This window comes from Acipenser ruthenus, chromosome 5 (genome assembly GCF_902713425.1).
Source record: "Acipenser ruthenus chromosome 5, fAciRut3.2 maternal haplotype, whole genome shotgun sequence".
NCBI lineage: Eukaryota > Metazoa > Chordata > Actinopteri > Acipenseriformes > Acipenseridae > Acipenser > Acipenser ruthenus.
The window spans coordinates 23,751,616-23,769,711 of record NC_081193.1 but is presented as its reverse complement, the minus strand read 5'-3'; the positions used below and the strand labels follow the sequence as shown (position 1 = coordinate 23,769,711).

General features: G+C 38.6%; 1 protein-coding gene across 10 annotated transcripts in view; it reads left to right on the top strand.

The window, feature by feature from the left end:
• LOC117402717 (kinesin light chain 1-like) overlaps positions 1 to 17,240 on the top strand; it is a 76,786-nt gene extending 59,546 nt beyond the window's left edge. For 3 of the 10 annotated variants that reach the window (XM_034921340.2, XM_034921339.2, XM_034921341.2), the window contains one exon: positions 1 to 2,111. This exon is cut by the window's left edge and continues 3,117 nt beyond it. Coding sequence is in view for 7 of the 10 variants with exons in the window: in XM_034004120.3 (XP_033860011.1) it covers positions 7,168 to 7,292; positions 7,829 to 7,889; positions 14,749 to 14,841 (279 nt within the window). In the remaining 3 variants the exon portion in view is untranslated. Of the gene's footprint in view, positions 2,112 to 7,167; positions 7,293 to 7,828; positions 7,890 to 14,748 lie in introns of those variants that run through there. The other 7 variants (XM_034004120.3, XM_059023851.1, XM_034004119.3 and 4 more) reach the window with 6 other exon arrangements.
• The last annotated feature ends 856 nt before the right edge of the window (positions 17,241 to 18,096 follow it).

The window sequence follows — 18,096 nt, the reverse complement described above, 5'->3', positions numbered from 1 at the left end:
GTTTCTTATATTTGATAGGTGGTTCTGTATTCTTTTATATAATGATGTACCTGTCTCTCCTACATATTTTATTTTATTACATTTTATGCAAAATATCCCATATACAAGGTTGCTATCCTTGCATGATGGATTTTTTAAGATTGAATATTTTCTTTATTTGTGATTTCACTTTTGTGTTTATCAATATATTTGCACACTTTACATGTGCTTTTACCGGTTTCAGTGTCCCTTAATGTATCTACGATCCCTTTGTGTTTATAGTGGACTAAAATGTCAGTCAAGTTTGCATCCTTCTAAAACCTATGATCGGTGCTTTCGGAAATATTGTTTTCATTTTTTCTGAATTATGAAGTATATGTAAATGTTTCCAAACAATTTTTGATGAATTGTGATATTTTGAACAGTGGTGATATATATTAGTTAGTACTGAGTTTTCACTTTTAAAATGTCATTTGAAATAAATAAAGTCCCTTGACATGATGTTATTTCTGTGCACTTCGGAGGCATCTTTAGGTCACTCCGTTTTCGGTGATTGTCTTGATTTGGGGACAGAGTAAGCTTGTTCGCTAAGCCTTGATGATTTTTAACCAGGTTTGACCCTATTTTAACTCTGTGTCATGTAATCATGTTGCCAAAGTACATTCATTTCATTTCTAATGTGCATGTTGCAGTTTGTGTAACATACATTTTCCATATTTGTAACATTTCAGTGAGACCCTTTTGAGCTGTAATCTGCGTGAACTGAAAATGTTGGTAAAAGCAGAAGAAATTGCAAGTTATTAAAATTATAAATAAGTAAATGAATACCAAAACTATCTGATCTGGCCCAGAGTGATGACTTCAACAGCTCAACAAGCAGCTCAATATTAAAGGTGTGCTACAGCAGGCAGCTTCAGTCCTACAGTCTCAATCTGTGATAAAGTGATGAATTGTGATAAAATGATGATTTTTTAAGTTTGTCAAAAACATCAATTTCAACAGTCTGGGTAACAGGTTTTCTCAACAACCACTACATTACAGGCTTGACTATTTCATATGTGACATTACGCAATTTTCAAGCACAAGTTCACTGTAAACTAAATGGTTGTTTTAGTGTCTTTTTTATTTTTTTGTGTGTATCTTTCACTTTATAATCATATTCATCATTAATTTATTCTTAAACTGTGCCATATTCTTTTCCTTAGATTTTTTTTTTCCAACTTTTGGCATCATGTCATTGTGGAAAGGTAGACCTACCTACATATCCTATGCCAATATAACTTCTTACAGCATGACATTTTAGTTTGAGAGGTTTCTGCACATTGAGATCAAACTGTTTAAAATTGCCTGCAGGAACTTTGCAACTACTGTTCAGAACAGAAATGGAAACTGTGTCGTCTGTAAAGCCTACACAGTAATGCTACTAAGTTCAAGCTTGCAGTACTGTCAGCTGTGTATATACTGAGATTCCAGTATGGTCTGATGAATGGTAGCTGGAGATGTAACCGTTATTTATGAAACCATGCATATTCTTCTGGCATGCTGCTGTTGCAGAGTTAATATATTTATTTTGGTATATTATGAATATAAACCTAACGAGTTATGAAATGCATCCAAAGATACTAGTCAAAATAAAAAAAGGAACAATTTCCTTGGCATTTTTTTACACATTATTGGTGTTTGGATATAAAAGGGTCACAATTGTGTAAAAGAAGTGTTTTGAGAATTCTAGCAAATTATTCCAGCTACCCAAACATTCATATCATTTTTTAATTTCCATTTTCAATATCTGTTGAGCTGCTTTTTCTGTCACTCTGGGCCACTGTGCTGTAATTAATCAATGTACATGGTTAAGCAGTGTTTTATCATGAATAATATTAATAATCATACTGAATTGTAAGAGTAGGCTCTTGCGTTTTGGTGCAAGCAGTGGTTAATACTTTAACATTTACATCATTTACTAATGCTCTTTAGTGACTGTCTTTTCTCTCTGTTGATGTTTGCAGGAGTTAATACTGTTGTTATAATATCCTTGTAACCCACAATTGCCCTTTCTCTTTAAATTGTATCTGGTGATTTGCAATTGATGTTATTAACTAATTTACCTCTAATTAAAGGAATTCAAGAATGGATCAATTTGTCTTCTTTTTATTCTGTTAAGTGTTCATTCATAAACCAATAAAACAATTTTGGTCCAGATGTGACCCCATAGCATTTTATGTTATTAATACAGTGTAGTCTAACACTTGCTGTCTATAAGACCTTATTACATTGTAATTTATATTGCGTTACTTGTCTATTAATATTTGGGAGTAGGGGTTACATAACTGGAAGAAGAAAAAACGGGTGTGTTTTTTTCTTATTATTTACTGTTCCAGTAAAATTCCCAATAAGATAAATGATCATGGATTCACAAATACGTCTGCAATTTTTAGGATTTTTAAATATATAATTTTTTTTTTTTTTTTTTTTTTTTTTTTTAATTGCTTATTTTAGGCTTAATGTTTAAAAGATGTTCCAAGCTGCTTGTATGCTTGGTAGTTATATGATACCATGTTGGAGTCCATCAAATGCTTTTATAACTCCTCAGTATAAAATAAGAATCTGAAGTGTGGAAATGATACATTTCTTGGTGTTTTCCTCCCCACTGTGATGATAAAGCTCAATGTTCCATGTGTTGAGCTTCATAGCTGGTGTGAACTTTCACTGGTCTGATACAGGCATGTCTAACTTTGACTGTCCTCAAAGTAGGACGCAGCCATTTGTAGCCAAAATTAAGTATTTACATTTTTTCCTGCAAAGAAATGTTGATTTAGAATGCATCAAATTACAGAAATATAGCTTGTGTTCTGATTTTTTTTTTTTTTTTAAGAAATATGTATTTGGTACTAATGGGTTAAGACAGAGGTTCTCAAACTTTGTTACCTGAGGCCCACCTGTTCAGCTGCATTAGGCACTGTGGCTCCTTATTAGCACTTCTTAAGAAAATGGACGAATTAAAAACCTTTTTAAACCTGTAACACTGTAAATAAACAATCAAAATTGTTCTTTTTTTTCTTCATTAGTTTTTTATTGTTACTTTATTTTATTATATATATATATATATATATATATATATATATATATAATATAAAAATACATTTGAATGTCACTGCTCCCGCGGCATACTTCAGGACTGTGAACCCCTGGGTTCTCAATTAAACTCAAATTAGGTCACAAGTGAAATCTGTTGAACAATTGTATGGATGTGCCTAGAGACTGACCCGCTCCCTCAGCCCCTAAGATGGAAGCAGAGGCTTATCTCTGCTCTGTGCCTAAAAGGCTCTGCATCGCACAAGAAAATTCCATTTTGTCAGAGGAACCTCCCACTTCAGTGTTAAGATCTGATATGCTACTTACATGTGACAAATCAAACACACAATAACCCATCACATATTCTACCCATGCAATCATGACAGTTGTCTGAACAATTTAAAAAGGTGAAGTGATGGATGGGACTGTTTTTGGTTCGAGGATTTCAGCCTGTGACTCCATGGACACCAGATCATTTTATTTTAATCTCAATTCTGAGTAGATTATAGGTGTAAATGAATATGAGCTAAGATTTCAAAAGCGCTTGCCAAACTGTTAATATACCACATTCAATACCATAACACTGAAAATGACAATACTCATGGTAACAAATATTAAATAACACTAGAGGTACAGTATAATCTTCACAATGATGTATTGCTTCATTTAAACCCAGGCATTTTTTTTTTTTTCTCAGTCACAAACTGTGTTGGAATACAGCACCCCACTGAACAACACCAAGTCCAGTCTGCTTCTGTACGTGTTGCATTTCTATTCATCATTTTAATCAACTCTCCAGCTTTCATTTATTGTGAAAGTTGTTTTATACGCATTTCAGTTAGTCCTAATAAAAAGGAATCAACAGAAAAAATACCTTTGCTTTACAGAGGTTGCTACCGTGGCTATTTCTTTTGAATTATTCGTCAATAGACGGCATGTACACACACACACTGACCTTGTGCTTATTCAGTTAAAGTATGACTAACGCACAGCCACTTTAATCGTGAAGTTTTTAAACCACATCTGATGTTATCCTCTGTAGCAACATTCCCTCTCCTGAGAATCAGAATGTTTTTTTTTGTTTGCCTTTTTTTAAAATATAAAATTTACAGCAGATTATTTTGTGTTTGAAAATAGGCTTTATTTTGAAATGATGTTCTTGTCTAGCGGATTCAGAAATACTTAAATAAATGTTGAAATACACATAAATACTAAACTTAACCTTTCACTTTTTTTTTTAATTGTCTTAAAAGTATGGAATCATGTTACATTTCCTGTATGTTTGATCATATTTACATTGGATGGCATCCCCAGTGGTCTATACATTACAACAGTACCCCCTGCTGGATGGCTGGAGCTACAAACCTCTCCAACAGCAAATCCTTGTCAGGAAATAAAAAGAACCCCTGGATATACTGTACACTGCTGAGATCTGCATACTCACTGCTGTGAAATACAGTTTATACCACTCATGCAGCTACATTTCCACGAGCTGGTGCGTAGACTTGAATCAGCTTGTTCAACTCGTTATTGTGGATTTACAAAAAGGACCAGTTGCTCATTGAATCTGTGGATTTCTTAAATCTCTTTCATTTGATCACAAGCTGTCAGGTTTTCAATAAGACACAATAAACAAACTACTGCCCAAAGAACATAGTCATCACAGGGAATACTCAAATACTGACTATATTAGCAGGAGTAGTATTGTACCTGGCACGTAAGCAAGTCCTTTAACATGGTAAAACCCTCAGGGTCAATTGCAGCGTACCAAACAGATGAGCCCAATAATTGGTTTAACTGATCGGAACAAGTGGAAAAAGTTAGACTGATAATGAGGACTAACCTACAACTCTTGGCAAAAGTGTTGCATCACCCTATAGAATTAACACATTTTGCTTCATAAAGTCGAATGAAACCTGCTGAATAATGTTACGTTAATATATTAAATGACATAGTTTTGTAGTTTTCCATATACTTAATGAAAAAATAAAAAATGTAACATTTTGAAATCTAACGTGAAATATTGTACTACTATTATGGGTTCCAGTAGACTTTTGCATATATGATTTTGTAGTTTCTTTGATTACATGATGTTAAATAAAAGATCTAAATTATGTCTCAATCCAAAAATTCTAGGTAATGCATAGCTGTATAAACCCTTCTTACTAATCAGATATGCAGAATTCAGTGTCAGATAAATATATAAAGGGATCCCTGTGTAAAAAGAAAGACACATTTTTATTACACCAATGCAGTTCATGCAAACATTTAAGTAAAACGAAATCTAATGTCATGTCTTTTTGTGTACATTTCATACTTGCATTTGAAGCTGTCGACAGTTTAAAAACAGTTTAATTGCATGATAATGGACCATTAGTTTTTATAGTTAAAACATATTAACTGAAATTGTATTGCTTTACAGTGAAAACGGTATCAAGGGTACATGCAGGGCCAGCCCTAGGCAGTGATGATTAAGTGTGGGGTCCAGAACATCAAATGAATGCTACAGCAACCCTATCTTAAAGTGAGTATATAGGTGCATTATGTAATCATATGCACCTGCATATACTAACGTTAAGATACGATAAATACTATTAATGATATTAAAATGTTAGTGAATACTTGTATGTTTGTTAGACTTCATCATTTTATATAATTCACAACTTCAAAGCACTCACAATTCCAGTCTACTTCAAACATATCACGTATTAACCTTTTCTAAAATGACCATGCCCCAGTAGGCCTATTGAAAAATATTGTAATGCCCGACGACATAACTGGGATATCGGAAACAGGCAGCAGAACAATTAGGTTAGCGTTAAAGCGTCTACCTGTCTAATAACAGTATTATAATAATGTATTTTTAGATTTTGCTTGTTGTTTTGTGAAATTATTAATTAACTAGAGCAAATCTGGAACAGTATTTTTTTTTTGGATTAAATTACATCAGCTAGGTCGTTTGCTGAAATTAGCAAATTACGGTTGAATTCAGCAATGGCAGGCAGGGATAGAGGATTTTCTGGGTGAATTGAATAATCTTGTTTGCTAGCTTTTAAAATCAACACTTGCCTATTTCTGCACCAAGGATATGGAAAAAACAAATCCATTGTCATTTTGTAGTATGATGGAGACAGCCTAAAAACAGTACATCCCTGATGTGTTCCCTTCTGATAGTTTAAAGTTGTTTATTCATAATTTAATACTACTGTAGATCTGTCCACACTGATCACATCAGCAAGGATGCTGGGGTACAGAACTGATTCTTCGCTTGTATATACAGAGGCCATGAGTGTTGCAATCACATGTTGCACTGATTTTGTACTGCATAAATATGACTGGTTAGTTATTTGACATTAAGATGAAGCTCCAGGGGGCTCTGGTTTGGGGTATAGAATATCCAAGCCGATAAAGCCTCCATGTATGAGAGTTGATGTGACAGGTGTTTGATGTTTTAGAAAGTAACCAGTTCATGATGGTAAAACGTGTTAAAGCATTACAGAACATTCTCGCTACTTACAGTTGCTGTAACCTATGTACTACTGTAGGATTATGGCAAAGTGTTTAAATAACAATTTTGTAAAAAGTGAGACATGTGACAGTTGCTTTACTAGCAAAGACTGTAGCAGACTTTATGGTCTTAATAGCTTATCGAATCAATCAGGAGCTGGTGTCACAAACTAGCATAGCCTGCACCATCAAGCTCTGAGCACGAATATAATGTAGGTGGGCACATGTGACTGATGTTGCTTATCGTAGAAGCACATGAGTGGCTCCTAATCAAAGGCTGAATGGAACTCCTCAAGTCCAGCATACAGGGTGACGGGTTTGTGCAAGACACTAAGTCAAGCAGACAGGTGTTACATCTAATGTATTTATCAGAGTTTTTATTTGATGAGTGCACTAAACGTAATTAGTATTATTTTTTGTATTTTTTGTTATAGCTGATCAATAATATAAAAAGGATTGCAATTGTGTTTAAGACTTGCAACAATACACAGTGCACAGCAAGCAGCAACAAAAGTCATAGGGTGTCGTCCTGTAATGCTTTAACCAATCACTGTTAATTGAAAGTAATGCAATCATTTTCTGACCATGCGCCCCCTTTTGTGTGTTCAGGACGGCAGTGGGGCGCTGCACAGAAGCGGGTCTCTGGGGAAACTCCGAGATGTTCTCCGGAGGAGCAGTGAGATGCTGGTGAAGAAACTGCAAGGGAACGGACCTCCAGAACCACGAAACACAAAGTGGGTATTCAAACTGGAGAGGAGCTGCTTTGATTTTCTACAGCTTTAATAAGCTTGTCATCTGTCACATATGTATGATTTTCTGGGGACAATACAATACAATGAAAACATTTGTGTATCATTTATGATTTCTTCCGTGGGGAAACTTTTTATTTTTAATTTTAATTTTTTTAAATTTTAAGTTAAGAATATATTGTTGTAAACATTTTTTGGCAGCATAAACTAGCAAGACCATGGGGAATATATGGTACCCCTTACAATTTTAGAGTATTTGTTAAAGTACAGTAGAAATCAAATACAATTTATTTCATTTTTTAGCTTTTGAATAAAGTAGCCATTTACAAACCTGCAAAATGCCAGGAAGGTATTTGTTATAAAAGTATTTAGGTCAGTCGCCTTTAGATCAATCGAAAACAACATAGTCTGTTCTAGAAACTGCCAATATGTTTTGTTTTTAAATGAAGTTTTCACTGTGCTGTTAAACAGAATATCACATGTTGTTAGTTTTTTGCTTACTGACCTTATTTTCTTTCCAGCAGCATGAAACGAGCTGCCTCTCTGAACTACTTGAATAACTCTAGCGATGACTCTTTCCAGGTGCGTGCTTTACTGAACCTTACTTACATAAACCCATGAAACTGAATAGCACATTTGCAGTTACAGTATGGTAGTTATGTGGACCCTCCAGCGATAAACATTCCAACTTACTTGTTATTAGACAGCTTTGAGAAAAACAGAATTCTCAATTTGATGGCACACCGTATTAATGATGATCAATTGCTTAAGGAGAATTCCTTAATTATATTGTATAATATTGATTATACAATGTCTAGAGCCTTAGGGCAAACACCTGTAAATAATAAATGATGGAAGTGATACAACGGCGTGTAACACTTCGTTTGTAATCCTCGGGTTTGACCTGAAACTATAAAACACAGTCCAGGTTCTTTCCTCACCCACACATCACACAGAACACAAACACAGTTTTATTTAGTGCATGAAACTAATGCTCATGGTGAAAAGACAGTACGTTTGTGAAACAGGGAAGTGCTGGTGTCCGGGTTTGTTGCTGGCCTGAGGCTGCAGCTCCGGATAGTGTTAGTAGCCTTTTTTTCAGCGGTCTCCTTCTAGATTGTTTTAACCATTTACAAAAGGAACAGATCACTTACACTATGACCCCTATTTATACCCTCGCTCATGACCCCTAGGTTAACGAGTGCATCCGCTCCTCCAATCCTCAGATGCCACGCCATTTACCATCCGGGTCATTGAGTTTGGGTTCCGTAGCTCCGTCCCCTTCCTAAATGACTGACTTCCACCAACCCTAAGGAATAAATTGTCATGCCATTTAGTTAAGGGTATTCTGTTCCTTTTACACAGCACCCTCACAGGTCGGGAGGGAGATCTAACACCAAAAATCATTCGATCTCTGTCACACCGACATAGGCTATTCCTGAGCAACATACGACGAATCCGACCCTTCCTCACCAACTACTCCACACAACTCCTCGTCCAGGCCCTGGTACTCTCCCGCCTAGACTACTGCAACTCCCTCCTGGTCGGCCTCCCTACGTCTGCCATCCATCCACTCCAGCTCATCCAGAACTCCGTTGCTCACCTGGTGTCCCCTCTGCCTCGCTTCTCCCATGCAACTCCACTGCTCTGCTCACTCCACTGGCTCCCGATCACCGCTCGCATCCAGTTCAAGACTTTTGTACTCGCCTACCGATGCTTAGACCAGACTGCACCCAGCTACCTCCAGACCCTCATCTCTCCCTACACCCCCACCCGACCTCTCCGCTCCACCTGCAGAAGAAAACTGGCTGTATCTCTGCTACGCTCCCCTGCCTCCAGAGCCCGCTCCTTCTCCACCCTCGCCCCGCAGTGGTGGAACGACTTTCCTACGGATGTCAGGACTGCCCAGTCCCTGATCACCTTCCGGCGCCTCCTCAAGACACACCTCTTCAGAAAACACCTGTAAAACTCAACTCTTCCCTTCTGGACAATATAGCACTCTGCCTTTAATGCACTTTAACTTGCACTTATCTGCTCTGTATTTTACTGTATTTAATCCTGCACTTAACCCAATCTGTAGTATCTTGTATTTCACATGCACTCGTATCTAACCCTGATGTAACTATCAACACTGTCACCTGCTCTTGAACTGCCCCGATATCAAATCGTACTGTGTTTTGTATTTGCTCTTATTAGGAGAAGTCATTGTATTTTGTGTCTTGCTCTTAATTGTACTGTAATTCTTGAAATGTATTTTTTGTATACAACTGTAAGTCGTCCTGGGTAAGGGCGTCTGCTAAGAAATAAATAATAATAATAATAATAATAATAATAATAATAATAATAATAATAATACATAGAAAAGCCAGGCGCCATTGAGAACGCAGACAGTGAAGAATGGGAAGTAGCAGTACACTGCTTAGTGAAGAATCTTCCTGTAACAAAGAAAAGATTGTCAGAGCTGAAACAAACAACAGCAGAAGACAAAACACTGAGAAAAATGTTAAAAGAAGGTTGGCCAGCAACCAAGAAGAGTATCCCAGCAACCGTCAGCCAATACTGGAATATGAGGGATAAAATCCACGAAGCACAAAGATTAATGCTCGTGGGACCCAAATTAATCATTCCAACAGTTGAGAAAAGAAATGCTCAATATTATCCATGACAGCCACTTGGGAATGGAAAAGTGCAAATCCCGAGCACGAGCAGTCATCTACTGGCCAGGGATGTCAGAGGACATCGAAAAGACAGTGTCTGGATCTTCAACATGCACCAAATATTGAAGAAAAAAACAGAAAGAACCCCTGATTCCACATGAAGTGTCTGAAAGAGCATGGCAGAAACTGGGTGAAGATATATTTGAATTAATGTACACAACTACATAATAATAGTGGATTACTACTCAAAGTATCCTGAAATCTGTTTGCTGCAAGACAAAACAGCCAAAACAGTCATAAAACACATAACGTCAGCATTCATCAGGCAGGGAATACCAGATGAAATCACCACCGACAACATGCCCTTTGCCAGCAGAGAATCTCGACAGCTTGCTGAAAACTGGGGATTTAAAACACCAACCTCCAACCCAACTTATGCATCTAGTGGGATGAGTGAAAGAGCAGAACAAACCATCAAACAGCTTGTAAGGAAGAGGGAAATGATCCATGCGTAGCCCTGCTAGAGTGCAGACATACACCATTAACAGGAATGAAATACTCACCTGCCCAACTCTTCATGAGCAGAATGCTGAAGTCCAAACTACCGACAACACAAGCGCTGCTAAAACCAGAAGTGCACAAAGATGCTTTCCCGCAACTAAACAAGAGGCAGAAAATACAGAAGTATTTTGATCATAGTGCAAAAGAACCACCCAAGCTTCACGTAAAAGACAGTGCAAGGTTGAGACTAGGGAAAGTATGGGAACCAGCAGTTGTTTCAAGGCAGCATGAGGCACCGAGATCCTTTATTGTCACAACACCTGATAACGCGCAGTACAGAAGAAATCGCAAGCACCTTCTGAAGACAGCTGAAGAGTCGCATGCAGTTTAGGGACCGCCCACTGAAGATGAAAGCATCTTCAACTGAGTCTGTACCTTACACCTGACAACCAGACAGCAACAGCTTTCAAGAAAGCAACCGTTTCCAGAGACACATTCTCCCATGCAGTCTACATGTGGAAGGATGATTTCCATTACACGAGAGTAGATGTTAAAACTTCATGCTGATTTGAACTCGGCTCTCGCCAAGATAAGCACCAACTAAGACGTAGCTTTACAGTAAACTAATGTGATCCATATGTGTCTCCATCCATTTACGTTTCCTTCCATATGATGATGTACATATCCTTCTGTCTGGTGTTAATGGCTGAAGTGTAATGCTGGCTCCAGGGATCAGTTTATTTTGCCTCCCTGGCGCATCAGCACACACAACGGCTGCGATGCTGGCTCCGGGGATCAACCACAGTGCGGCCTCCCCAGCGCATCAGCATGACATCCGTCTGGATTGAGCTAAGTAGGGTACATCTCTGGGGTCTTCAAGTGGGCACCTTCCATCCTCCGTGTTTCGTCGACTAGCCCACGACACCTCAAGAGGGCTCGACGGTGATTCTGGCGTCCCCCACTCAACTCAGCCCAGCTTACTTATCTGTACATCAGCATTTCTTTCTTTCTATTGTGCTTGAGATCCCCAGCCAGAATCTTTCCGTCTCAACCACAGCCAGTTGCTGCTCCTCTCTGCTGCTTCAGATAAGTTCTTCACTGTGCGATGCAACTCTTGGCCACTGAATCCGACGTCTCTGAGAAACCGGGTTGTAGAGTGTGCCACAAAACAGCGAGATACCGAGTTTAATTTGCCTGAAGTAAAGTATATGGTGGTAAAGATCAATCCCCACGGTGGCTTAGTGCTTGTAACCTCTAGTCCCAATGTAGACAAGTTCCTAATTTGTATAAAAGTAAACACTTGAGATTCTAGGAATTTAGACATTTAAAAAAAAGAGAAGGGAGATGTATTGCACTAGCACTGTCACTTTGTTGAGTTACAATTGTTAATAAAGTTGTTGTTGTTGACCTCTACCTGGTGTCAGAGTCGTCATACTTTTATAAACGTAACAGAACTGTATATCTTAACATCTTATAAATCATGTTTTAATAAAACAAGGACACCATACAGAGTTAATGCTGTTATCCTTGTCTTTAGAATGTTTGTGAGTTGGTATTCGTGCACAAAGGACACATATTACTAATGGCAAAAACAAAATGTACTGGAATGCAACTTGATTGGCTGAGAGTGACAATATGGCTGTACAGCATATGTTCAATATTTATGTCTACAGGGCTTCCGTTGTTTTATATGAAAATGTTCTGAGTGAATAGTTAAACTAGTGTATATTCAGAAACTGTATTTCAATAACAAAACATAGCGTGATTGTATGTAATTATGTTTCAGAGGCAAAGTGAATACAGTTGGAAAACTTGTTCTCAGGGTTGAAATTGGAGCACAACGTGATTCACGGTGACTATGCAGAAAATATAGCAATCAGTCATTGCAGGTGCAAGGACCTGGTTCTGTAGTTATATTGCTTGTAAATCAGCCAGAGCTGTTTTATTAGTAATGTGGGAATGAGTGAATGTCCACAAAGCAGGTGTATTTACCAAAACAGTCCTGTTTATTAAATCTACCAACAATGGTATCAGGGATTTAAACTGTGGGCTTGCAGTCCCAAACAAAAAGGTTCCCAAACAATAATCACAGTCCCAGGTGTGCAAGTGCAAGTGCTTTCAGTCCTGGAACAGGTTGAGGGGGTGTGGTAGTGCGGGTGCTCTCAGTCCTGGAACAGGTTGCGGTGGTGTGGTAGTGCAGGTGCTCTCAGTCCTGGAACAGGTTGAGGTGGTGTGGTAGTGCAGGTGCTCTCAGTCCTGGAACAGGTTGAGGGGGTGTGGTAGTGCAGGTGCTCTCAGTCCTGGAACAGGTTGAGGGGGTGTGGTAGTGCGGGTGCTCAGTCCTGGAACAGGTTGAGGGGGTGTGGTAGTGCGGGTGCTCTCAGTCCTGGAACAGGTTGAGGGGGTGTGGTAGTGCAGGTGCTCTCAGTCCTGGAACAGGTTGAGGGGGTGTGGTAGTGCAGGTGCTCTCAGTCCTGGAACAGGTTGAGGTGGTGTGGTAGTGCGGGTGCTCTCAGTCCTGGAACAGGTTGAGGGGGTGTGGTAGTGCGGGTGCTCTCAGTCCTGAAACAGGTTGAGGGGGTGTGGTAGTGCAGGTGCTCTCAGTCCTGGAACAGGTTGAGGGGGTGTGGTAGTGCAGGTGCTCTCAGTCCTGGAACAGGTTGAGGGGGTGTGGTAGTGCAGGTGCTCTCAGTCCTGGAACAGGTTGAGGGGGTGTGGTAGTGCAGGTGCTCTCAGTCCTGGAACAGGTTGAGGGGGTGTGGTAGTGCAGGTGCTCTCAGTCCTGGAACAGGTTGAGGGGGTGTGGTAGTGCAGGTGCTCTCAGTCCTGGAACAGGTTGAGGGGGTGTGGTAGTGCAGGTGCTCTCAGTCCTGGAACAGGTTGAGGGGGTGTGGTAGTGCAGGTGCTCTCAGTCCTGGAACAGGTTGAGGTGGTGTGGTAGTGCAGGTGCTCTCAGTCCTGGAACAGGTTGAGGTGGTGTGGTAGTGCAGGTGCTCTCAGTCCTGGAACAGGTTGAGGGGGTGTGGTAGTGCAGGTGCTCTCTGTCCTGGAAGAGGTTGAGGTGCTGTGGCAGTGCAGGTGCTCCGGGTGGTAGTGTTGGCTCTGTAGCTTCAGCTCCCGAATCCGTAGCTGTCTGCTGGTACAAAACAATAACAAATGCAGCGCTCTGGCTTGTTAGAATTTCAGCGTTAAGGGCCGTACTCGCGTAGCTGCGTCCCCTTTGTACTGCTAATCCCCTCTCCATGATCAGAACGTTGCCACGCTCTATCCAATCGCCGTTTGTAATGCAGCTGATCAAAATAGAGCTGTTCAGCCGTCTTACAGCTACGCCCTTTCACCAAGATGGCCGACTTCCGGTTCTGTCCTACCATCGAGTCGGCCTATCCCTGTGAAGGTGTACCACCAACCTTACTTAGCGCCCTTCCTGGTTGGGAGGTAGATTTATAGTTCAGATTCCTTCTCTCCTGTTCACAGAGCCACACATTAGAAACGTCACTAAAAAAAAAAAAAAAAATGTAATCTAAGAAATATCACCAAATTGAGAAGTTTTCTTTCCAGACCAGATGCTGAGAGATTGTTGCATGCTTTTATATCTTCTAGGATTGATTACTGTAATGCCCTTTTTTCTGGTCCTTGGTCATGTTATATCACCCCTGCAACTTGTACAGAATGTTGCTGTTAGAGTTTTAACAGGAACTAAGAAACGAGAACACATTACCCCTGTGTTGGCATGTTTGCACTGACTTTCTGTCCGGTTTAGGATCGATTTTAAGGTGTTGCTTTTAACTTATAAGGCTTTAAATTGTCTTGCTCCATCTTATTTAAATGATCTTTTAACCCCATATGTTCCTAGACGGGTTACTTACTATTCCCAAGATTCAGAAAAAAAAAACACACAAGTGGTAGAGCATTCAGCTATAAACTATGGAATGAAAATGAACTGCTGAGATCTGTAAGGGAAGCACCAACTGCTGCTGCTTTTAAAACTAGATTAAAAACACATTTTTATAATCTAATTTATATGTTTTAAAATGATATATGCATATTATTTTTTTGTATTTCTTGCTCTATCTTCTTGTTTTATTGTTTTTATTTTATTGTTTGCTTTTATTGGTTACTGTTACTTCTTTTAATATGTGTCAATGTTTTATTATTTATTATTTTAAGTGAAACAGCTGCTTGGATTTGCATGAATTGCTGCTTTTCTTAAAAATATATATATATTTTAAATCAGCTTGCAATTTACTTTTCCTTTTTTTCTTCTTTCTTTCTTTAATTTCCAGGGTCCCGGGAGAAGGAGACTGGCAGACAGCCGGGGACTGAGCTCCAGCACTGTGGACCTGTCACCCCGCGACTCTCTCTTCAGTACCAACTGACACACGACTTTCCTTCCAGCACCGCTTCCCAAGGAACAATTCATGTTTTTAAGAGCCTAAAGAAAACACTTGTTTTTATGTTTTCATGTAGCTGAGCAGACGCCAGCCCCACTGCCTTCTGTTATCCACTGAACATGTTGTGTAAACTATCAAAAGAGGGTACCAGGCTTGCAGGCCAGCATCAGAACTTCTGCAAACTATTTTGCACTGAACCTAAACTTTAATTAGAGAGAGCGCAATCCAGCCTCATTGCGGAAACCTTGCTGTGTAAACCACATCCCTGATTGCTGAGTCACCTATTCATCAGGGCCCATTTTTGTTTAATCACTGTCATGGCTTCTATGCTCCTATTCTCTCATTCATACAAAAGGGGCATTGTTATACTGCAGATGAGGAAGGGGAGCTGTGCTATCGTGAGAAACAGCTACCACTTAAAATGCTATAATTAGTGTAGGTAAAATTGTACACACTGAAGCAAGCTGGGTTAAAAGTGGTACCTCTGCCAGTAGACATTGTATTGAAAAGAAGTGAACACAACTGAGAGCATTTTAAAAATATATTTGCTATAATACACGCTACACAGTGCAGCAACTGAAAACCGTGAGATGTTTTTAAAAGCCTCTGCAAGTCTGCTAATGGTTTAAGCTCCAACCATTTGTGGTTTTGCTGTCTTGAACCAAGAAACAACAGTTAAATATCATTAAATCATCTGCATCCGCCATACTAGGTTTTGTACAAAAGTGTGATTTTCAAGGAGTCAGTGTGCATGGTTTGAAACCATCAAATCCTTATGCAGCTGGGGTACTCTGGAAATGCTGGAAATACTGAAAGAAAAATGTGTAGTTATTGGCTGAACTTTTATATCCCTTTCAGCATTAAAAGGTCTGCATTCATGTTGTTGTGAAACTAAGATACATTTGCTTTAAAAAGCTGACAAATTTGAATCTTATATTTTTAAGTGATTTTTGAATGCTTATAGTAACCCATACCCATGGCAAACCCACACACGAGATTTCGTTTTCAAAAATCTTAGCATGGAAGCAGAACACCTCGATGACAGCTGCTGGATTTGAAAGGTTTGTCGTTGACCCATAAAACCGAGAATCAATGCAGATATCCCATCAGACGCACGCGTACACAGAGCACAAGGACACAGGATAAGAACACTATTTCTATACAGCATGTTCTGGAAAGCAGATTGTGTCATCGAGGAGAGTCGGAATGGAATACATGCAGATGCTGTACACATGCATAGGCAGGCGTTTGTATAGATTTTTAATTCCTCTTTTGGATTCCGTAGTTGTGACACTTTTATTGTTAACCGTCAAAATCAGGGTATTGTTATGAATTGAAAATTGTTATCGAAAACTGTTATAAACTGTTCTAAAGCCCACTTTAGATGTAAACAATATTGTATACTGGGATGTATTTTTTTATTTTGATTGTTGTAAGTATCTTGTTACTGAAATTAATTCAATTAATACCTGAAATAAATGTTCTTTAGAAAAGGTTGAACTAAAAGGTTTAAATCACACTTTGTATATATGATTATGTGCATGAAGGCCAAAATGTCTTGTGTGTGAAATCCTTCTGCTTTTCTGTTATTGTTGTTGAATAGTTTCACTCTCTCACAGCTTATAGATGCATATTGGTCTGGTGGGTAACATAACACATCACAACTTTTATAAATAAAGTTGCTAGTATTCTCTTATTGTTAGGGAAGTGTATGTTTTGCAATTCTTCTTTTCGGCAGTTGTTCGAATCACTTCCAGGCTGTGTCAAGACTACTGCGTCACTTACTCTTCAGAAGCTAGGCTGGGGTTGCTAAGGTCTTGCATTTATGAGTGCTGTTTACCAAGTAAAACTTGCATTTACATTACACATTATGCAATTATTCTACTTGTATAGAAATACACTAATTTGATTGAATGAAAAGGATGACATTTGATTGTGAATTATGTTTTAAAACTGTATGTGAATACAACAGGTTTATCTGCCTTTACATTCAGGTTGTGGCTGGGGATAAACACAGTGGCGTAACATCTGAATCTGGACTGATTCTCGTATTTTAAACAAATGTGTCCAATGAGAGTGAAATAGGCTGGCGTTATGAGTTCTCATGCCATCTTTACCACCATATACACAACATTTCTCGTGTAGATATGACTTGACAGAAGGTCTAGGTTATGCATACAACAGGCCATAGTAAATTACAGCCGGGACCAAACCTGATGTTGCAGTGGACTCAAGTTCTGTGGAGTGGGGCAAGCACTCAGATGGCCTATGTGTGGTAGATAGCAACTTGGTGTAAATCCTAAATATGTACGGTAATATGGGTTTCTGGTTGATGTAATTTACCTGGTACTGCTGAAAAATAAAATGCTTTAAAATTGGATTGAAGTGCTTTACAAAAGCTGATATGGTTGAAAAATAAATACTTTACACCTGCCATGTATATATAAAATAGTGATAGTGGGTGAATATGGTTAGTGGGGCGTGGGGTAACTGTACAATGTGCAAGCAGGATATATTACTTTAGATTCAGTTCTGATTCTTTTAAAAATAAATACATTCAAATCAAATGAATTTGTAATGCACTACAAATGGTACAAATTGAAAGCATTCAAAATCAAACTTAAATATTGGTACTGTGCTAAATGTAGTTAAATGCAGTCATTTTAATTCTATCTTCTTGAATTAATAATCTCCTTCCTTACAAATGTCTTCATTGGAAACACTGTGCTTTCCATATGTTTGCTGTTCCAAGCTTAAGGGACTTTTCTTTTAGAAGTAACACTTTGTGTATTAGACCTTGGTTCTCAAACTTTTTTTTTCTGCGGACCACCTGATTTATTTTTTTTTTTTTTATCTTGGCGGACCACACAATAAATAGTATAGCACATACAAAAAATCACTATAATACTAAGAATAACCGTACACTTACCTAACTTTATTTGTTTGAATGCGATGGGTGGGCATGTTTCTGAGAGCAGAGTTATTTTAAAATTAGAAATTGGTTTGTGTGAATTAATAATCTGTGAAGTTACAATACACCCATGAGGTACCAGCACAGTCGGAGCTACGAATCTCCAGCTAGAATCTTTATAAAACGAATGTTTGGATGCTGCACGCTGATTGGCTGTTGATAATCTTTTACTGTGCAGTTCTGTACAATGCACGATGGAACTTATTTTTGCCGAAGCACAGTTCAATTAATAAATGATCAATACACAACATATTAAACTTGCAATAAAT